Here is a 19,661-nt window from a genome sequence, read left to right as displayed (position 1 = left end):
CGCTCCAGGGTTGCACCCCAGGGGATGCTGGGCATCTTCTCACTCCAGGCGGTGACTGCTGGACAGCCCCAGTCTTTCCTCCTGGAGGCTCCGTAAGTTTAGGGAAGGATGGGAGGCTAGATGTGGTTGAACCCTGAGAAGGGAAGGAAAGCCCCCCACAATTCATTTATAAGTATATGAATGTATGTAGAACAGAAAAAGGACTACATAGCAGACCTGACAAGCTCATGGGACTACATGGCAGGCCTGAAAGCTTAATTTTTGAAAGGGACCACACAGGGTGATCTGACGTGAATCCCTGGCTGGACAGGTGGTGGTGAGTAATCACCTTATAGGCATATAACTTCCTTAGCAAAGGTCAATCTTTACCTTCAGTAAGCCCTGCCCATTGATCTTATGCATCCAGGGTAACATACCTGCGAAAAGTCAGAGTACTTTCCTTTTCCAGGCCCTTTGTAGGCATAAATCAGAGTGGCAGCGGTGGATGATCTGGAAGCCTGTTACCTTGCTGCCCACACACCGTCTCTATTTACTGTACATGTTCAATGTTACCTGTCCTGCACCCACTGATGTACAAAAAGTATGTCTCTCCATTTTGTTCCCTCCCACGTGTTGTCACAGGTCCTTGCTGGGGAGTTCAGCATGGCCTGTGTGACTCCACCTGGAGAGGATGGTGGACACTTCCTCCTGGTGTCCCCTGGGATCTCTCCCTGTGCCTTTTTCCTGTGCTGATTTTGCTTCCTATCCTTTTGCCCGAATAACTCAGAACCCTGCATCCTCTTAGCCTAGCAGGTCATTGAGCCTGGCCTTGGAGTTCCCTCATGTGTGGTCCTTTACAGAAAAAGTCTGCTGAGTCCATTCTGCATAAACATAAACACTATATGGACACACCCAAGAAAATAAGCAATTATTATGCACTGTAATCTAAAATCTAGTTGATATGCAAGCTTTCCCAGTTGCCCCCAAAGTGATGTTTACAGCTTTTTCTTTGTACCAGAATCTAATCAAGATTTGTACATGCATTTGTACATCCTCTCTTTTATATACACATTCTTTCTTTCATCTATGACATTAACTCTCTGAAGATATCAGGACAGTAGTCTTGCGGACTACCCCAGAACGAGAGGGGTAGTGAGTGTCTTCTTGTGCACCTCTGCGGCCTTCCTGTGTCCTGAAAGCCAGGGTGCAGACCTGAAAGCTGAATGAGGGTCACCCTAGATGGCCCACAAGTGATGCTGCTGCGTGGGAGGGGGCACCCGTGCCAGCGGTGGCAGGCCATTTGAGGAGGGACGGAAAGGGGGCTGATATTCCTGTAAACCCTGTCCCCGACCACTTTTTCTGCCCTTTTGCCATTTTCGTCTGAATCAAAGATTCACTGGGGCTGCAAAGGGTTTTGTCCAATTCTACCATTCCTCTGCCTGTGCTCGCTGGTAGTTTTTGCTAAGAAAGAGCCTCTGTCAATAATCAGGTTAAACAACAGCCCCACCTAGAAGGCGGGCACACGCTTCGCGAGCTCCCTTTAATTCCAACTGTCTAGCACCGGTCTGCCCCACGCGTGGCAATAGAGCGTGGTCCAGGCGAGGTCGGCGCGGGCGCATGACGTCATGCAGCGCGCCGTCGAGGCCGGCGCGGTCTGGTGACGTCACACGCGCGCCACTGGGAAGCTGCGCCGCCGCGGTTCTCGGGGACTGTGGTGACGGTCACCATGGTTCCACGGGTGCATCTTCCCCCTGAGATCCAGCTGGCTCAGCGCCTGGCAGGGAACGAGCAGGTGACCCGGGACCGGGCGGTGAGGAAGCTCCGGAAATACATCGTCGCCAGGACTCAGCGGACTGCAGGTTGGCGCGTGGCCGGCGGGGGCGGCGGTCGGGGCTGGGTGGCCTCCGATCCGTGTGAAGCCTCCACGTGGCCCGGCAGTCCTGCGGACGATGCTTTACAGTTACCCCGGCGGCATTTTTCACTTCAGTTCTCCTTGTGTAGATATCGGATTGTGGTGTTGAGTTTCACTGTGGTATATTCTCCGCGAGGGCAGGGACATGGTAGTTAACTGGTCTGTAACAGCGATTCTCAAGTGAGGTGCGCCATCAGCAGCCTCAGCATCACCTGGACATTTGGTAGGAATGCCAGTTCTTGGTCTCATCGCAGCACTGCTCAGTCAGAAACTGGCAGTGGCCTCAGCGGTCTGCGTTAAGACGCTCTGCCAGTGATTCCAGTGCTAGTGCTGAAGTCTGAGCACCCTTGCTCATGGAACAGGGTTCCAGACACAGTGAGGAACACAGTAAATATTTTGAGCGATTTTATATATTGCCCTTCCTTACTAGCCTTATGAGTCAACGTTTTATTTTGACGTTCAGCGCAGTAACACAGAAAAGTGTGCAGACTCTCACGTGTAATGCCAGATGATTTATTACTGGCACATTCAGCTGTGTGGCCAGCCACCATCCAGCTCAGGAAATGATGACTCTCAATTTTGAATCCCCCCAAAGTGAAGTATGGTGCCTGATGCTTGTAGATTCTCAGTTCTTACTGAAAGAATGGAATGGCAGTTACCATTCCATGGGATAGGGTGTCCATACAGCCACAGGCTCAGTGGGTTAGGAATTGGGAGTGGAGGAGTGAGTTAGGCTTGGGAAGGGTACCTTTGCAGTAACAGGACTTTGGTCTGGTTCAGGCCATCACATTTCTCTGGCTTCATTCCTCGCACTGAAAGTTTGGGCTCACTTAGTCTGAGTGTTGCTGTTTCCGGTGCAGGTGGTTTCACTCATGACGAGCTGCTGAAGGTGTGGAAGGGACTGTTTTACTGCATGTGGATGCAGGACAAGCCGCTCCTCCAGGTGAGTGTGTGGAAAGGCAGAGGAAGCCGGAGCAGCAGCGTTGGTAGGAGGACAGATGGGCACGCGGTTGACCCTGGGCGAAGCTTTAGAGCTCTGACGCTGTTTTTTCTTTAGTTGGGTGGGGGGCCAAAGCCTTGGTTAGAGTGAGTCCTGCATGTGCTGTGAGCGCCACAGCCACACAGGTGATCGTCAGGGCAGGACCTCGAGTAGGCGAAGCCTGGGTTCTGTCTGTTGTTTGGGAAACATCACAAACTGAGCCCCAAAATGATGGAAACCAAAGGAGAGGGTCCAAGTCTTCTGAGACACAGAGTTCTTGTAGCTTTTTTTATTGTCTTTAAGAAACAAACTTGATTTTTTAGAGCAGTTTTAATTCACAGCAAAATTGAGAGGTGGGTATAGATACTCGCCATTACCTTCTGCTCCACTTTCTCCTCCCACCTCCGCACTCACATGCATGCATAGCTGCCTCTGGCATTAACATCCCCCACCAGACGGCACGTTTGTTACAGTCGGTGAGCCAACGTGGACACGTCATCATCTCCCAAAGGCCATAGTTCACCTGAGGGATCACTCTTGGTGGTATGTGTTCTGTGGGTTTGGACAGAGATGTAGTGACTTATGGCTGTCACTGTGGTATCTTATAGAGTAGCTTTACTGCCCTGAGATGGCAGCCATTTTAGAGCAGTGTTTCTTAGTGTGGCTTGTTTACTCTTCAAGATTCCATGGTGGGGGTGGTGTTTAAAATGCAGACAGACTCCTGTACTGTGGTCTGTGCCTCCTATAGTGGAGCCTCAGGGGGGCCTCTGGAATTGCCTGTTCAGCGAGTGCAGTAGGTGGTGTGGGGACAGTGAGTAACTTACAGGGGTCTTGTTGGCCCTGTCCTTCTGCCGGTCCGGCGGCTGACGTCCTGAGGCTCCCTGCTCTGACCTCTCTTATCCCCTCCTTTCATGGCCAGGCTGTTGCTCAGGGTCAGCCTTGATAATGACATTTCCCGCCTGTTGCAAGGTTCTGCTGGCCGGGTGGCGGGGGGGAAGGTCTTTCCCAGCAGGGGTATAGCTTGCAAACCTTGCGCACACTGGGCTGAAGAAGCCCATGGAGCCTGTTCTTGTGGTGAGTGGACAGTTGAGTGCGTTTGTCTTTCTGTTGTTTCTTCTTGTAAAACCACGTTTCTTCGGGGGCTGAGGGAGTTTTTTTACTGTTTCCTGCACAGGAGGAACTAGGAAGGACCATTTCGCAGCTCCTCCATGCTTTTCAGACCACAGAGGCACGTGAGTACCCATGCTCCTCGGTGAGGCCAGACTTGCTGGGAGTCAGGCAGCTCCCACACTCAGGAGGCTGTTCTAGGGTCTAGAGCGAGAGAGAGGCCCCCCGCTGTAGCTGGTGCCTGCTGGCGCTTCTGTGGGAAACACTTCAACACGGGTCAACTCACTGACCTAACATACAGCAGCTCAAAAGTCTAAAGGGCTGGTATCTGACATTTTTAAAAGTAAAACAGCAAGCTAACGCAGCGTTGCCAAGCTGCTTGGTTGAGTCTCACCTGGTAGAAGTGAAGTTCCTCGGTGTGCTCTCCTAACTCGTTTCCGTTCTGACCAAGGTCAGTGGTTCGCAACCCTGCTCCCTGCCCGTCGGGGTCACTTGCTAGTCTTTACAAATCTTGGTGTCCAGACCCCGGTCTCCTTAAGTCCAGCACTGAGAGTGGGACCTGGGCGCCAGCATTTCTGACCCTCCCACGCCGCCCTGAGGGTAGCCAGGCCCGGGCAGTGTCACTGGCATGGGCTCTAGGGTCAGGGTTACCCTAGAGACCACAGAAATGCAGCACCGGAAGGTTAGTTACCCTAACCCTGCCCTGAGTCTCCCCAGCTTCGTTGCCCCCAGCCTTGATAAATGCACTCTCAAAACGCAAGGGAACAACTTTGTGAGGACACAGGGAGAAGATGGCATCTGCGTACCAAGATGAGAGGCCTCTGGAGGAACCAGCCCTGCCCATGCCTTGACCTCAAACACAATGCGGCACCTCTAACCTGTCACAGGCTTCTCCGGGGGCAGACGGTCAGAGGGTTGGTAACGGACGGGCCTGCGCTCACGCGCTCACTCAAGCGCCAGCAGGGGACACTCTAGACGGGCCTTTTGCTGAACACAGAAACCCCTCTGCAGGTTCTTAGAAGGCAGAAAGTATGGAGGATAGCCAGGGTGAGGATTTAAAAAGAATTACGGAGCAGAGCCACCTACCTCCACTAATCACTCTAGTGCAACCAGAGACGCCCCGAGTTCAGAGAGCAGCGCTGTGACTCTTTGCCCACCCCCCAACTTCGGTCCTCTGCCTGCTTAAGTCCCACTGAACTAGACCCGCCCGCGCAGTTTAAGCCTCACCAGTGCTGGCCCTAGAGCCCGTGCCAGTGGGTTACGGTAACTAACCCAGCACCGAAGGTTAGGGTCACCCTCTCCGTCATCAAACCTTCTGACCACCTGCCGCCGGAGCTGTGACAGGTTAGAGGTGCCGCTTCGTGTCTGAGGTCAAGGCGTGGGCAGGGCTGGTTCCTCCCGAGGCCTCTCATCTTCTCCCATGTCCTCACGAAGTTGTTCCCCTGCGTTAGAGACTACGTTTATTAAAGCTGGGGGCACTGAAGCCGGGAAGAGCTTACAACAGGAGAAGCAGTGGGAGAGGGCCTGGGTGGGTGCCTTTGGCTCACTGAAAAGTCGGAGAAAAGGGGGCCTTGGAGACAGGTTTGGGGGTGAGCCCAGGATGAGCTTCTGCTGCCCATTTTTCTTTTTTTAAGACTTTATTTATTTTCAGAATGAGGGGGAAGGTGGAAAAGAAACATCTATGTGTGAGAGAAACATTGATCAGTGACATCTTATATGGCCCCATCTGGGGTCCCGGCCCACAACCCAGGCATGTGCTCTGAACTGGCGACCTTTGGGTTCACAGGCCAGAGCTCAGTCCATTGAGCCGCACCAGCCAGGGCTGCCCCTTTCTTAATCATCTCTTTAAAGACTGTACGTTCACATAAATTCCAAGGTCTGGGAGTTAGGGCTTTAGCATAGGAGTCTGAGGAGCACAGCTCAGCCCCTGGCACTCAGGCGGAGCTGTTGTCAGCAGGGTTTTGTCCTTGACTGGTTAGTGCAGCTGGGGGGGGGGCAGGCGTGGTGTCCAGCAGGGCCTCAGCCCCAGCCACCTGAAAGCTGAGGACCCAGGGAGGAAGTGTCCTGACCAGCCTCCTTTCTTGCCCGTGGCTTTGCCTGCTCTTTGCACCTGTTCTTCAGAGAATGTGGCTGCCAGTCAAAGTCACAGTGAGCTCTGCTTGTCTCTCTGAGGTCCCTCATAGCCCGATCATGAAGGCATATTGGTGGCACTGCTTCACAGCCCTGCAAACTCGGACGGAGGACCCCAGGGTTTGGTGGCATGTGACATCCTGACCAGGTCTCTTTGTATCCTCTCGCCTCACTCCCCAAAGCGGCTTCCGTGTTCCTCTGCGATTCCCTTCTGGCCATTTTCCCTTCCAGAGCACCTGTTCCTTCAGACCTTCTGGCAGACCATGAACCGAGAGTGGACGGGGATCGACAGGCTGCGCCTGGACAAGTTCTACATGGTGAGGAGCCACCTGTGCCCTCTGCCGGGGTCCCCTGCAGTGCCAGCGGTGGCAGGTGTGGGAGACAGGTCTGAGCGCCCAGCACCCCATCATGCTGTCCTGCAGAGTGGGAGGACCGGGGGGCTGCGGTGTAGAGGGGTCTGGCCTCTGAGCCTCCCTCCCCAACTTGGCAGAGGTGAAGGCTCCTGAGTGGTGTGGCCTCTGGGACCCATAAGGTGGCGACCCTGGCAGCTCGTTCAGGGCGCCCAGGTCTTGTTCAGGGTGCGCGTGCCCAGGGCTGTGCGGCGTTTGTCCCATTCCTGAGCGCTGGCGCGTGGGCAAGGGCTTCAGGCCCTGAGATGCAGACTTTTAGCTCCTCAGAGGAGGGGTAAGCTCACCACCTGGTGAATGTGCGGGGAAGCCAGTGCATGGCAGCGGAGCTGCGTGGAGCTTGTGCCCTCAGTGGAGGCCCACGCGCGCTTGGGCTGCCGGCCTCTGAGGACGGCCTCTTCTGGGCAAGGACGGTAACGTACTTGTCATATGCAGACTCTCTTTTTCTTGCTCCTTCCGGTGCTGCATTTCTGTGGATTTCAGTTACTGATTTTCCTCGGAAATGCCTGTCTCCATCCGCCCGGTTGAACTGCAGTCCTGTCCCATAGTGTGTTCCCTGGGGCTTGGGACAGTCTCCAGATGAAGAGACCCACTGGGCATGCTGAACAAGGCAGCAGGTCCCCTCGGGGCTGCAGTGACTTGTGACTGTTGGTCAGATTAGCCACCTGCTCAGGCTTCAGCCAAGGTTATGTAGACACTGTATGCCATACCATTTAAAATGCGGGCCGGCTGGTGGGCCAGGCAGAGAGCAGAGGAGGGAAGGGGGTGGACCGCCAAGGCAGGGGGCCAGGAAGCAGGGCGCAGGGCCTGGCTTTGCACGTCCACAGACCTCAGGTTTGCAGACAAAGGATCTCTGACAGAGTCGGGTGTCGGCGCACTGTTGCCGTTAGGTGTGTGTACTGGGCCCAGGCCTTGGGTGGGATGGAGGAGGCCTATTTCCCTGGTGCCCCGGTGTAGGGCAGGCCTCCACTGTCCTGGGCACGGGAGTCCTGGCTGCCGGGTGTGCTGTCCTGTCTTCCTTTCCCTTTCTTTACCACTGGACCCTCTGCAGGCTGGGTTAATACGCAGAGGGTAGGAAAGCCAGGCCAGGAATGCTGCAAACTGCTGTACTGGGGGTTGCAGGGCAGGCACCGGGGCTAGGTTTACATGATGAGGCTTATGGGAGGGTATACTGCACGGAGATCAGAGAGAGCTCTGATGTGGGGGGAGAGGTCCTCAGTTGTTAGACCTTGTTTTTCTGGGATATGTGTCTCTGGTGGGGAACCTGTGCATCACTCCCTGTTCTCACTGCTGAAAGTCGGACCGCTCCATTTTAGTTCTTGTTCAAGGTACTGCCGTCACTGCCTGGGTGACCTCCATAAGCCTGACTCTGGTGCACTTGGGAATTTGGGGCAGCTCAGCTCTGGGCAAGCGCAGCATCCAGGCCCAGGGTCCTGAGGTTTTGGTGTCCTGTCCACCAACAGCTCCGGGGTGCCTGCTGTGTGTTTGGGGCACGCAGATGGCCACGGGGCAGAGGGGCTGTCTGGGAGGGTGGGTCGTGCTCCCCCTGATGGGTCTCCTTTTGTACCACAGCTCATGCGGCTGGTCCTGAAGGAGTCCTTGACGGCCCTGAGGATGCGGGGATGGGAAGAGAGGTCAGTACTCCCAGCGCGTTCTAAGGCTGCTGCTCAGCGGTTTCTCTGGATTACTTGTGAGGAGGTGTCGGTCTTCATGTTAAAGGGTGGCCCGGTGGTGCTTAAAAATGATAGTTTGCATGTGTTCGTGGAAATGTTTGTTTTCAGTCTCGATGGTAAGTTCTGTGGATTAGATTTGAGGCCTCTCATTATAACATATACTGTATTAGTGTGTTTGGCTCTGTTATCACTGATTATTGTTTACAGTTCTAGAAATAGAAGTCTGGACAATTTAATTCATCCAGATTTCTTTTGACAGTGGTGCTTGTGGTGGGGTAACCTGTGTCCCCAAACTGCAAGGGGCCTGTGTTCCTGCAGCCACTAGCAGAGCAGCTCTGCTGCAGTGGGGTGGGGGTGGGGCTCTGCTGGGTTTTACTCCTCTCCCCACCCCTCCCCAAGGCCCCAGGGACTGAGTAGGGGGTGGGGAGGGGAGGGGCTTCCCTCTGACCGGAAGGTCTTTGTTCCCAAACCTCCCAGGGCTAGGGTAGTCTGAGATCCACAGCACTAAGTGGGTTTCTGAATGTTCCCATTTAAATTTTTTAAAATTCATTTAAAATTTGGTTTCTTTATAATTTTTTAGAATTTTAAGAGTGATGTATGTTCTGTGTGAAGAACTCGGGAAATTTGTAAGATGTTAAAAGGGGATTTCAACTTAACACGTAATCTTTAAGGTGGTGCCTTGTTCTGTGCTCACAAGTGGTGCGCACCACACCTGGCGTGTACGAGGCCGCTTTCCATGGGAGCGGTGATGCGTCGGAAACGTCCCGTGCCAGGCAGGGTTCTGCGTGGCTTGGGGGGCGGGGCAGGAGGAAAGGGGCTTAGAAACCATGTATTTCGAATTGACTTATAGTTTCAGAGTGGACATAAAAGGAGTTTACTTCGGGCGCATGGACACTAAACCCATCCCCTTACGTCAGGGTGGCTGCCGCACCAGACCGTGCAGCTTGCTGCATCCGTGTGGCAGGGCGCTCGGTCTCCAGAAGGAGAGGTAGCAAGGTGTGGGCCCTGGCCAGTTTTTTTTTTGTTGTTTTTTTTTTAAAGATTTTATTTATTTACTTTTAGAGAGGGGGAGGGAGGGAGGGAGAGAAACATTGATTGGCTGCCTGCTGCACGTGCCCCAGCCGGGGACTGGGCCTGCGCCCAGGCACGTGCCCCTTGCTTTGCGGGATGGTGCCCAAACCAGCTGAACCTCACCGGTCAGGGCCTGGCTCACTTTTTCCTCCATGTGAGAGGGATCAGTCTGGATTGGACTGTAGTCACCTGAATTTTTCTCAGTTTTGAATCCTTGTGGGTGACTTTTTGTTGGGGCAGGAGTGCCTCTGGTTTTGAGGGTTTTTTTCTTTTTTAAATATTTATTTACTTTTAGAGACGGGAAGGGTGGGAGAAAGAGAGGGAGAGAAGCATCAGCGTGTGGTTGCCTTTTGCGTGCCCCCTACTGGGGACCCTGCAACCCAGGCGTGTGCCCTAGAATGGGAATCGAAGTAGCAGCCCTTCGTTTCTCAGACTGGCACTCAGTCCACTAAGCCACACCAGCTGGGGCTGGTTTTGAGTGGTTTTCATCCTCAAGTCCCCATGAAGACCTTGAGGCAGGGGGCGCACTCATTTTCAGGACCTTGGGCTACATTACTGAAGCGGAATAAAATGATACAGGCACGACAATATTTTAGCTAACTTTTCATTGGTCCGTTATTTATTACGGAGGTAGTTTCGCACTCGCTGTTACTAGTGGTTCAGTGCAGAGATCGTTTTGAAGCACTTGGCCCTTCCAGTTGCCCTGGGGAGACCAGGGCTGCAGCGTGATGCTTCTGCCCTCCCTCCGTCCTGATGTAGCACCTGGGACCAGGTTGTTTTTTAGTGAGCGTTCATCAGCTTTAGCAGCAGCCCCAGAGGGCTCATGCACCTCCTCAGGCCTGGGCTTATTTCTCCCGAGCATCACTTTTCCTTCCCTAGCCGGCACATCCCCCCTGTTGCTGTGCTTACATCATCCAGGCAGCATCTTAAAGAACAGCGCTTTCCAGCCCAGGTGCAGGGGTCTGCGTGTCGTCAGGAGCCTAGGAGTTCAGATGCACCTAGACCACGGGTCTCAGAGCTCTCTGACCTGGAAGCCCAGGCCTCCAAAACCATGGAAACCCACACGCCAGAGAGAGGTCTGTCGTGACCTCCAGGGGCCGCGCACTCAGTGCAGCAGAATCCTGGGGGCACACTCCTCCGCCTCCTGTGGCCTCCTTCTTTCTGGGTGTTCACTGTGTCCGGTTGCCTTCCCTTGCAGTCCCCAGTGAGGACAGCGGGGAGGGACATGACATGGTGGTGGTAGCCCCCGACCCTCCTGCTGCACCAGGCCTCCCTGCACTCGTTTGGAGGTTAGGCAGAAGGCCCGTGAGTGCTTATGCATCTCTGTTTCTAGCTGAGCTTCAGCCATGCCGCACACTCTGGTCAGCACCAGAGGCAAGGCCACATAAATCGGTGATTGCAAGGGTTCTTTGTGCTGGGTGGGCCCGTGTGTGGTCGAAAGCTGGCCTGTTGGGGGGCCGGGCATCTGCGCCACGCAGGTTGAGCACACCTGTGCCCTGGCACCTGTCGTGGCTGCCGCTGTACTTGCCCGTTTCCTTCTTCAGACAGATCGAGCAGCTGTTGGAGCTGCTGACCACTGAGATCCTGCACCCTGACAGCCAGGCCCCCAGTGGGGTGAAGAGCCACTTCATCGAGATCTTCCTGGAGGAGCTGGCCAAAGTGGGCGCCGCCGAGGTGGGGGTCTGGGGCGTGGGCAGCGGGCTGGGCAGGGTTGGCAGTGGAGCCCCTCCCTGGGTGTTTGTGAATGAGGGTCTGAGGCAGCTCCTGTCTAACTTCCCCTGTAGCTGACAGCAGACCAGAACCTCAAGTTCATCGATCCCTTCTGCAGAATCGCTGCCCAGACTAAGGAGTAAGTGGCAGGGGCTCCTCCTCGCTGGCCTCTCCTTTCTCAGTGAGCTCTTCAGGGGACTGCTTTTGGGGAGTGGCTGACCTTTTCTGCGGAGGGGGGTGAGTGGGGCCCTGTGACAGCATCTCCGGAGGGCTGTGTGGCAGCAGGTGGGGAGAGACAGTCACAGGAGTTGGCGTTTCTTCTCCTCGCGAGTCCTGCCTCACTGCCTGCCTTCGTGCCTGCCTGCCCTTCAGCTCCCTGGTTTTGCATAACATCACTCGAGGCATCTTTGAAACGATTGTGGAACAGGCCCCATTTGCCATCGAAGCCTTAATGGATGAAATGGAGGAGGAGGAAGAAGAGGAGGAGGAGGAGGAAGAGGATGATGAGGAGGAAGAGGACATGTCGTCCAAGAAGCTGTTTGGGAAGCCACCTAAAGGTGAGGATGACAGTGCATTCGCTAGGACGTGCCCACCCCCTCTGCTCCAGCCTGCCCTGGTTCCGGCCAGCCGTGCGTCTCCTGGAATCCCTGCACTCACCTTCCGTCTGGTCTTGTCTCTGCCCTTGTCCCCAAATTTGTGCTTGGCCTGGCAGCCAGGGCGCCCTTTAGAAACCAGCACAGGTGTCACTCGATTTCCCAACCCTCCCTTTGGCCACCGTCCTGATTCCCCTGGCTCCCTCTAGTCCTGCTGGTCTCCGCCCTCTGTCACTCCAGGGGTCCTACCCTGACCACCCTGTTGAACGGGTAGCCTCCCAGCCCCCACCCTGCCTCACTGGCCCGCCGTTGCCCTTCCTGGCATAGGTCACTTACAGTTACAGAAGTTGCTCCCTTGTTGATCCCAGCCCATCTTCCCCACTGCACGTCAGCTTCCCCGAGTCAGGGAGCTCTGTCAATCACAGCAGTACCCGCAGGCCAAGAGCACCAGTTGGCTCAGAGGCCAGGGGTCTGGACAGAGTGGATGACTGAATGAATGAACTAAGGGAACGTACCTGGAGTGGATGGCCCACTGCAGGCCTGGGGGCGGGGCCTGCAGTGCTCGGCTGCAGTGGCAGCCAGTCTTGATACTGATGTGGGTCCTTGTGGGACCTCAGCTGCTCTTCGGTGGCCTGTGCCTTGTGTGTGTACTGCGTATTGTGTCCTGTGGCTGTGGCAGGAGTGTCATTGTTCACCAGCTTTAGGACCCTTACCCACCTCCAACTCTTTGGCAGTGAAGACACATAGCAGAGTTCATGATTTTAACCACTTTTAAACGCACAGTTCGTTGGCGTCAAGCACGTTCCCATTGTTGTGCAGCCGTCCCCACTGTCCGTCTCAGAACACTTCCACCTTCCCGAACAGACTGTCCCCGTGAAACTGCCCATGCCCCTCCCCAGCCCCTGGCACCCCTCCTCATCTCTGCCTTCGTGAATCTTACTGCTTTATGGGCCTCACGTTTGTGGGTCATACACTACTTGTCTTTTGTGCCTAATCCCACTCAGCCTAGTGTCCTCAAGGTTCACCCACGTTGAAACCCCTGTGGCGGGTTTTAAGGCTCAGTGGTGTCTGTTGTGAGCATGGGCCATGTGTGTTTTTGCCTGTTCATCTGTTGACAGGCACTTGAGTTCTTTCCACATTTCCTCCTGTGAGTGATGATGCTGTGAACAGGGGTAACAGCCCAGGGCTTCTTTACTGAACAAGTGGAATGTTTTGTGAAACATTTTTGTTGCAAGATTGTTGCCTCACTGTATGAAAATAGCACAACCAAACTCAATATGTTGCAAATTGAGATAGTATCGCTTATCGTCTGACACAGTAGCGACTAACAAAAGCTTCCTTCAGCGCCAGTGCTTTCCAGTGGAAAGGCCATTGAGTGTTTGACCCAACCACAGAGATGAATGCAAGCAAGTTCCAGTATTGTGTGAGGCTTGGGGTAGCAGTGTTATCCTTGAATCACATAAGTTTTTTATTTAATCTTTTTTCTATTTAATCTTTATTATATATCTTCCCATTACCATTTAGTCCCCTGATACCCCCTCCCCCCAGCCATCCCCACACTGTTGTTCATGCCCATGAATCCTGTTTCCTTTTTGCCAGTCCCTCCCCGCCGCTAGCTGTCACCTGCTCTTCTCTGAGTCTGCCTCTGAATCACTTTTTTAAATTACTTTTTATTTTTTAAGATTTATTTATTTATTTTTAGAGAGCAAAGGAGGGAGAGAGAGAGGGGGAGATAAACATCAGTGTGTGAAAAATACATCAATCAATTGCCTCTTGTACGTCCCCAAATGGGGACTTGGCCTGTAACCCAGGCATGTGCCCTGATTGGCAATCAAATCTGCGACCTTTGGTTCACAGGCTGGTACTCAGTCCACTGACCCACATCGCCCAGGGCTGAATCACATTTTTATAACTATATTTTAGCACAGAGAATTTCAGGGATTCTGAATATTATAACAGTAGCCAATCCTAAAAATTATAGGGTGCTGTGAAAAATGCATGGTATGTTAGAAAGTTAATCTGCAGTTACTAGAAAGTTAAAGGGTATTTCCTTCCGGTAGTATAGTTGTTTCTTTTTTTGCTAATGTTACTAAAAGTTGCTGTTTTTTAAACCTTCTGTCCGCTATTAATTTAAAACTAGGATTGTTTCCTACTTTATGTAGGGGGCTCCGTTGTCACCCTCAGCGGAGTTTATGCATTTCCCCCACGTGTCTTCACTCAAAGCTCTCTAGTTCCGCAGGGCTACTCCGGGGCCCCTGGATCAGCCAGCCGTCCTCACAGCAAGATTCCCTGACGAGTCCCGGGTTTTCTGCACGAGCTTCATGAATTTCAGTTGCTCCTCCTGACAGAGCAGAGCAGGGCTCACCAACAGCTTTCACGCTTCCCAAGGCGCCCGATTCGCCTTGTTTGTTTGTTTGTTTGTTCCGCAAGGCCCCAGCTGCAGGCAGACCTCAGGAAACACCTTTCCCAGAGTCCCTGGGCGGGGTTGCTGATCGACACTGTTCCAACTCTGCTTCCTGTTGTCGCCCATTATGTTTCTCTGAATTTACGCCCTGAGGTCGGATTTGGGCAGGGGCTTGCAGGGTTTTTCTCTGAGACCCTGCCTTGAGTCATTCTGGGCGTATACCCAGAAGTGGGACCACCGGGTCTTTATGGTAATTCTGTTTGCAATATTTTGAGGAACCACTGTCCTCCTTGCACAGCGCTGCCCTACTTGACATTACCACCAGCAGTGCACGAGGGTTCGTGTTCTCCACATCCTCGCCGCACCTGTCCTTGCCTCTTCACGTTTCATGGCGGCCGCCCTGTGGGGCTGACGGGGTGCTGCTGTGGTTCTGAGTAGCGCTTCCCTGGTGACTATGATGTGCTCATTGGCGCTCGCACGTCTTCTGTGGAAAAGGCGTGTTCGGGCCCTTGGTTTGTTTCTCAGCTGGTGGTCTTGTTGACATCAGGGGTCTTGCAGTGTTCTGGATGCCGGCCCCGAACCACGTGTGTGATTCACGGGGTCTCTCCCATCTGAGTTGTGTGTTCACTCTGTCCACAGTCTCTTTCAGTGCTCAGCATTTAAGAACTTTCATTAAGTTTATTTTGTCTGTTGTGGTCTCTTGTTACCTGTGCCTTTTGTCTCGTATCTAAGAAACCATTGTCCCATCCAGTGGCACAAAGCTTTTGTTCTTGTTTTCTCCTAAGAGTTTGATTGGCTTAGGTTTATATTTAGGTTGTTGATCCAGTTTTTTTTAAATCCCACCCAAAGATACATTTATTGATTTTAGAGAGAGAGGAAACGAGAGACAGTGGTTGGTTGACTCCCGTGTGCACTGTGACTACAGAGGGGATTGAACCTGCAACCTGGGTATGTGCCCCGACCGGGAGTCAAACCTGTAGCCTTTTGGTGCACAGGATGAGGCTTCAGCCAGCCGAGCTGCCCAGCCAGTGCTCGTTGATCTCTCTGCATTAATTTGTGTATGTGGTGTTAGGGAAGGATCCAACTTCACTCTTATCTCTCATACACGTCCCACAGGGGACTGAACCCAGAACCCAGGCACGTGCCCTGACCAGGAATCGAACCAGTGACCGTTCACTTTGCAGAATGATGCCCCGCCCACCGAGCCACACCAGTCAGAGCTCTCCTCCAACTCTCAGCGCCCTCACGGGACTGCTTCTCTGCTTTATTAGTTGGCCCCTGCCCCACCCCCAGCATGTCCTCTGGCTGTCCTGTGTCCCGCCTGCCCCTCTCTCTCACTTTCAGCAGCTGAGCCACTCTCTCCTCATTCTCTGCCTCACACTCCTGACCCTTGTGGCCACCTGTGGTGCAGAAGTTTGCTTCTGTAGGCAGTGAATCGAAGCCCCGAGCGATCTGGAACATTGTCTCCGGCGGGCTTGCTTTGGGAACTTCTGATAGCGCATTCACCTAGGAGGCCCCGTCATTTCCTCTTCATTCCAGTCCTTAAGGACTGACTGGCCAGGCCTTGCATCGTCTGGGAGGTCTCCCTTGTTTCCAGGCCTGTGGTGGCCCAGCTTCCCTCAGCAGGAGGCCCTCGGGGTCCCCACAGGGTGCCTGGTGTCCTGTGCCGTGGGCTCCCTGGACTGTACTGGCGCGCTCTGCCCAGGTAGCGGGCCCTGGTAGGTGGGGCTGGGTCCCAGGGGCACGTGTCGGGGTCTTCGACACCAGGGTGTGCCTTTGAGTTCATGGAGCCCTTTTGTTCTAGGCACCTTCTGTGGGACGGACCCGGACGCAGGTGAGGAGTGGTCTGAAGATGACGAGGACGGTGCCACCACTGTCCTTCAGGTGGGTGGCCTGGGCTCGTGGGCTGGGCTCCCGGCCTCTGCCCTCCACCCTCCACCACGCTGCTGACTTGGGAGCTGGTGGAGCTGGAAGGGAAGAGGTGCTGTGAGTGGGGGTGGCAGCCGTTGGCTGAGGCTTGGGGGTCCCCTGTCTGCAGGAGCACGGTCCTTGACCACGGGTCTGGGGGGATGGGAGACTGGGGTCAGAGACGTCGCCATTGGTCGGCCGCCCCAGGACTGCCCCTGCTGGGGTGCTGAGCAGATGAGGTGGTGCGGCCCCCGCTGCAGTCAGGCCATCGGGCAGGACCTGGGGCTTCAGAGCAGGGAGTGTGGAAGACTTACAACTTTAAAACACTGATTACATGTGGATTAGACAGATTTTAGATCTCTCGGGTTAAATAAAAATTTTCAAAAGTCCTTTTACGTGTTTTCATGTGGCTACCAGAGGATTTAAGTTTGCAGAGAGGCTCACTCTCCACCACATTTCCGTGGGGCAGCTCCGCCCTGGAGTGAGCTACCGAGGGGACAGCAGGAGGACCTTGGGGAGTGTCCTTGTTTGTCCCTGCTCGGTTCGCATCCTGGCAGCCCCTGGGTGGTGGCTGACTCTTCGCCTCCTTGGTCTCTCTGAAACAGTTTGACTATGAGGCCATTGCCAACAGACTGTTCGAAGTGGCCAGCCAGCAGAGCACCCCCTCTCTGAACAGGAAGCGTCTCTACAAGGTGATCAGGAAGTAAGTGGTTCTCTGAAGGGGGTGGCCTGTCCTTTCCGCTGCTCTGGGGTTGCCCCTTCCCTCTCAGGTGGCTTCAGCTGGGGGGAGGGGTCAGTCCTCAGCTCAGAGCTCAGGCAGGGAGGGGCCCATGGGTGGTGCCATGCTGCAGCCGGGAGGTGGCGGGGCTTTGGGAAGCCTGCCCCTGTGTGCCCTCATCCCGTCCTGTCCTCGGGAGCCGTGGCCATGGTGAGTGACTGTCTCTTGGTCTTGCAGGTTGCAGAACCTCGCTGAAGGTGAGCACTGGGCCCGGCCCGAAGAGAAGGCCTTTCTCCCCTTCTCTCAGAAGAGCACTGGACCGAGTGTTCACCTGTATACTTGGCGTGGACAGTCTGCAGAGGCCTCTGCGTCTTTGGGAGAGAGGCGGGCCGGGGCTTTTGCAGCTTGCTTTGGTTCGGTGCTGTGGTTCTCGGGCCTAAGCGTGAGAATGCCCAGTGCTGGTCCAGGGCAGGCTGGGGTTTGAGAGCCTGCACTTCCAGGGAGTCCCGGGCACACTGAGGCCACTGGTCTGCAGCAGCTGCGTCTCAGTGCGTGGCTGGCGGGCCTGGTGCGGTTTATCCCGAGGACATTTTTCTGGAAGGTTATGACTGGAGACACAGCATCTTTCCCTGACATTTCATTACCAACATTTTCACACATGTAGCAGAGTTGAAAGGACTTGGCCGTGAAGACCTGCACGTCCACCCCTCAACTCTGCCGTGGACATCTCACTGTCTTGTCTTACTGCAAATCTGCCTGTTGAGCCTCCCCTCCCTCTGTGAGGCCAGACCCCTAAATGCTTTGTGCTCATCATGAACTGGAGTCCGGTGTTTTTGAGATAAAATTCACGGATGGCGGAATGTACGGAGACTGAGCATCCGAGGGTTCTGACCGCTGCGTCAGCCTTTCTGACTTGAACCCCATCCACTGCCCTAGAAAGTTCTTTCAAGAGCCTTCCCAGCATAAGCCTTTTTAATAAGTGGGCCATGGCGTGTCCTGAATGCTTCAGTAATAGGCTCTGTGTCGTGCTGACCATGGCTTTGAACTGAGTTGTGGGGGGCGTTGGGACAGTGCCTGCATGAGGCTTGGGGAGGGAGGGGCTGCGTATGGTGTCCAGTGGAGCAGTGAACACAGAACGGACCCGGGCCTGCCCTCGGCCCCTGACCGTCTGTTTGCCCCGGTCCTTAGGCTTCTTCCCCGAGGATGACGTTCCAGAAAAGGCCTACAGGAAACTGCTGGGAGGGAGACGGGAGAGGAAGGCGAAGAAGCGTTTGCCCAAATCCCGGCTGCAGAGCAGGGGAGGTAGGACTGCTGCCCGCGGGTGGCGCGGGGGCTTTCCCACCCGTGGTCCTGGGGAGCACGCCTGCGCTGTCTCCCCGAGGCTGGCCTGCAGGTGTGATCCCTCCTTGCCTGGGGCCCGCCTGGGGCTTGTCCGACTGCTTGGGGCCGCTCACCATCTTCCCCACTCCTGTCAGTAGTTTCGGTGTGGGCGGCTGCTTCCGGAACCTTCTCCACCTTTGGTCTCGGCGTACCCGGTGGGTTTTGATCCATCCGCTCGGTGTCCTGGGTGTCCTCCCGACATGGTTCACCTCACTGTGCTCCCCTCCATTTCTGAGGCTTTTCTCTGCCACTCCCGCCCCAGCTTGTCCGCACAAGTGTGGCGAGAATGTCACGGCCCCCACACCCCAGGGCTGCTCTGCGCTCCTGTCGCCACAGCCCTGTGCCCGCTGCAGACCACCAGGGCCCAGGGCTGCCTGCGGCGGTGGAACTGGGCTGTGCCCTCGCATGGGCCCTGGACTCACCCCTGCCCTGACCCAGGCCAGTTTTCCAGGCCAGCCCCCCAACACCGTCTCATAGCTCTGTTGCGCACACGTCGGGTCACAGCTCCTAGCCCTGCTTTCTGAGCCTGTCCCTCTGACCACGTCACCCCCAGCCTGGGCCTGCCCCCTCTGTCATGTCTTTGCCCTGATCCTGGCCTCACGCTGCTCTTTCCGAGACCACTTGTCCAGTGTCAGAAGCCAGCACGTCCACACTGGTGCGAGGCCCCTGGCTGGCTGTCGTGTGTCTGCCCCTGAGGCTGGCGGTGCTTGTGTGTCCAGTGCTGCCGTGTGCTCCGTGCTGCCCCGGGGCTGGCGCCTTCAGTCAGTGCTGGTGTGAAGCAGCCCAGCCAGGCCTTCGCACCCCCATTCACGTGGCCTTGCTCTTTCAGGGAGAGGTGGACAGACGGACCAAAATGCGGACCTGAGTTCCAGATCAGAGAGGACGAGGCAATGGCAGGGTACAGGGGCTGACCCCACTGCACCCCAGGAGCAGCGCAGGGGCCGTGACAGGAGAGGGGCGCGCAAGAGGAGGCGGCGGCCTCAGGCAGCGGCCAGAGCGAAGGTACCTGGCTGCCAGGAGCCCGGCACAAAAAAGAAGCGGACACAGAAGAGCAAGAAATGATGCCACCAGGCTCGGCCTGGGCAGGACAGCGCTATCTTCATGTTCTTCCCAGTCTGCACCTTGCTGAGTGAGCGAACAGGTCGGGTGGGCCTTGTTCCCAAGACTCTGGACATGGTCAGAAGGTCAGCACTGAACGAGGTCGGCTGTCACTCAGCGCCATATCCCAGAGAGCTCGGCTTTGTGCCGACCTAGGTTAGGCAGGAACCCTGAAGTTGGAGCTCCCTGCAAACAGCCCTCCCTGGCAGGGCAGAGGACCGGCCACCGGTGGGACGGCTGTAAATAAAGTGCTGCGCAGTTCTTAGGGGCGGAGCCCTGGCCGTCCGCGCCGACGTGGGAAGGTGTCCGGGGCGGATTCACAGGTGCTGGTTCCCAAGTAGGGTTTACATTTTCCACCCGTGTGTGTGTGTGTGGGGAGGGGGGGTGTCTGTTTATACATTTCTCAAACCCTGGAAGAGGAGGTCAAGTACAAGTTGGCAGCGGACCTCGGTGCTTTGGGTTCGCGTGCCCAAGGCGGGAGGGGCAGCTGCTCTGCTCACCCTTGTCTTCCGTGACACAGGCAGAGCCAGATCCGGGTCTGGTGGCACCGCCGCCGTTCCCTGCACCCGTCTCAGCGCCTTCGAATTTGGTT

The 19,661-nt window shown here is 55.3% G+C and overlaps 1 protein-coding gene across 1 annotated transcript; it reads left to right on the top strand.

The window, feature by feature from the left end:
- The first annotated feature begins 1,649 nt into the window (after nt 1-1,649).
- On the top strand, nt 1,650-19,334 carry RRP1 (ribosomal RNA processing 1). The gene is made up of 13 exons (XM_037136340.2): nt 1,650-1,838; nt 2,752-2,834; nt 4,045-4,102; nt 6,339-6,424; nt 8,087-8,148; nt 10,803-10,932; nt 11,043-11,107; nt 11,341-11,525; nt 15,770-15,849; nt 16,479-16,576; nt 16,829-16,848; nt 17,780-17,893; nt 18,801-19,334. Exons 1-13 carry the CDS (start codon nt 1,706-1,708, stop codon nt 19,031-19,033), a joined length of 1,347 nt encoding a protein of 448 aa, XP_036992235.2. The 5' UTR covers nt 1,650-1,705; the 3' UTR covers nt 19,034-19,334.
- The last annotated feature ends 327 nt before the right edge of the window (nt 19,335-19,661 follow it).

The sequence above is a fragment of the Artibeus jamaicensis genome, unplaced genomic scaffold (assembly GCF_021234435.1).
Source record: "Artibeus jamaicensis isolate MK-2021 breed Jamaican fruit bat unplaced genomic scaffold, CSHL_Jam_final scaffold_474, whole genome shotgun sequence".
Lineage (NCBI taxonomy): Eukaryota > Metazoa > Chordata > Mammalia > Chiroptera > Phyllostomidae > Artibeus > Artibeus jamaicensis.
The sequence above is the reverse complement of the archived record's forward strand: the minus strand, read 5'-3'. Positions and strand labels throughout refer to the sequence as shown.

What these genes read in the sequence shown, in the direction of transcription:
- RRP1 (XM_037136340.2), top strand. Translation starts at nt 1,706, where the DNA reads ATGGTTCCACGGGTGCATCTTCCCCCTGAGATCCAGCTGGCTCAGCGC. An exon ending in CCAAAGTGGGCGCCGCCGAG is followed by an intron (nt 10,933 to 11,042) that starts GTGGGGGTCTGG and finishes CTTCCCCTGTAG; the next exon opens with CTGACAGCAGACCAGAACCT. An exon ending in GTGCCACCACTGTCCTTCAG is followed by an intron (nt 15,850 to 16,478) that starts GTGGGTGGCCTG and finishes TCTCTGAAACAG; the next exon opens with TTTGACTATGAGGCCATTGC.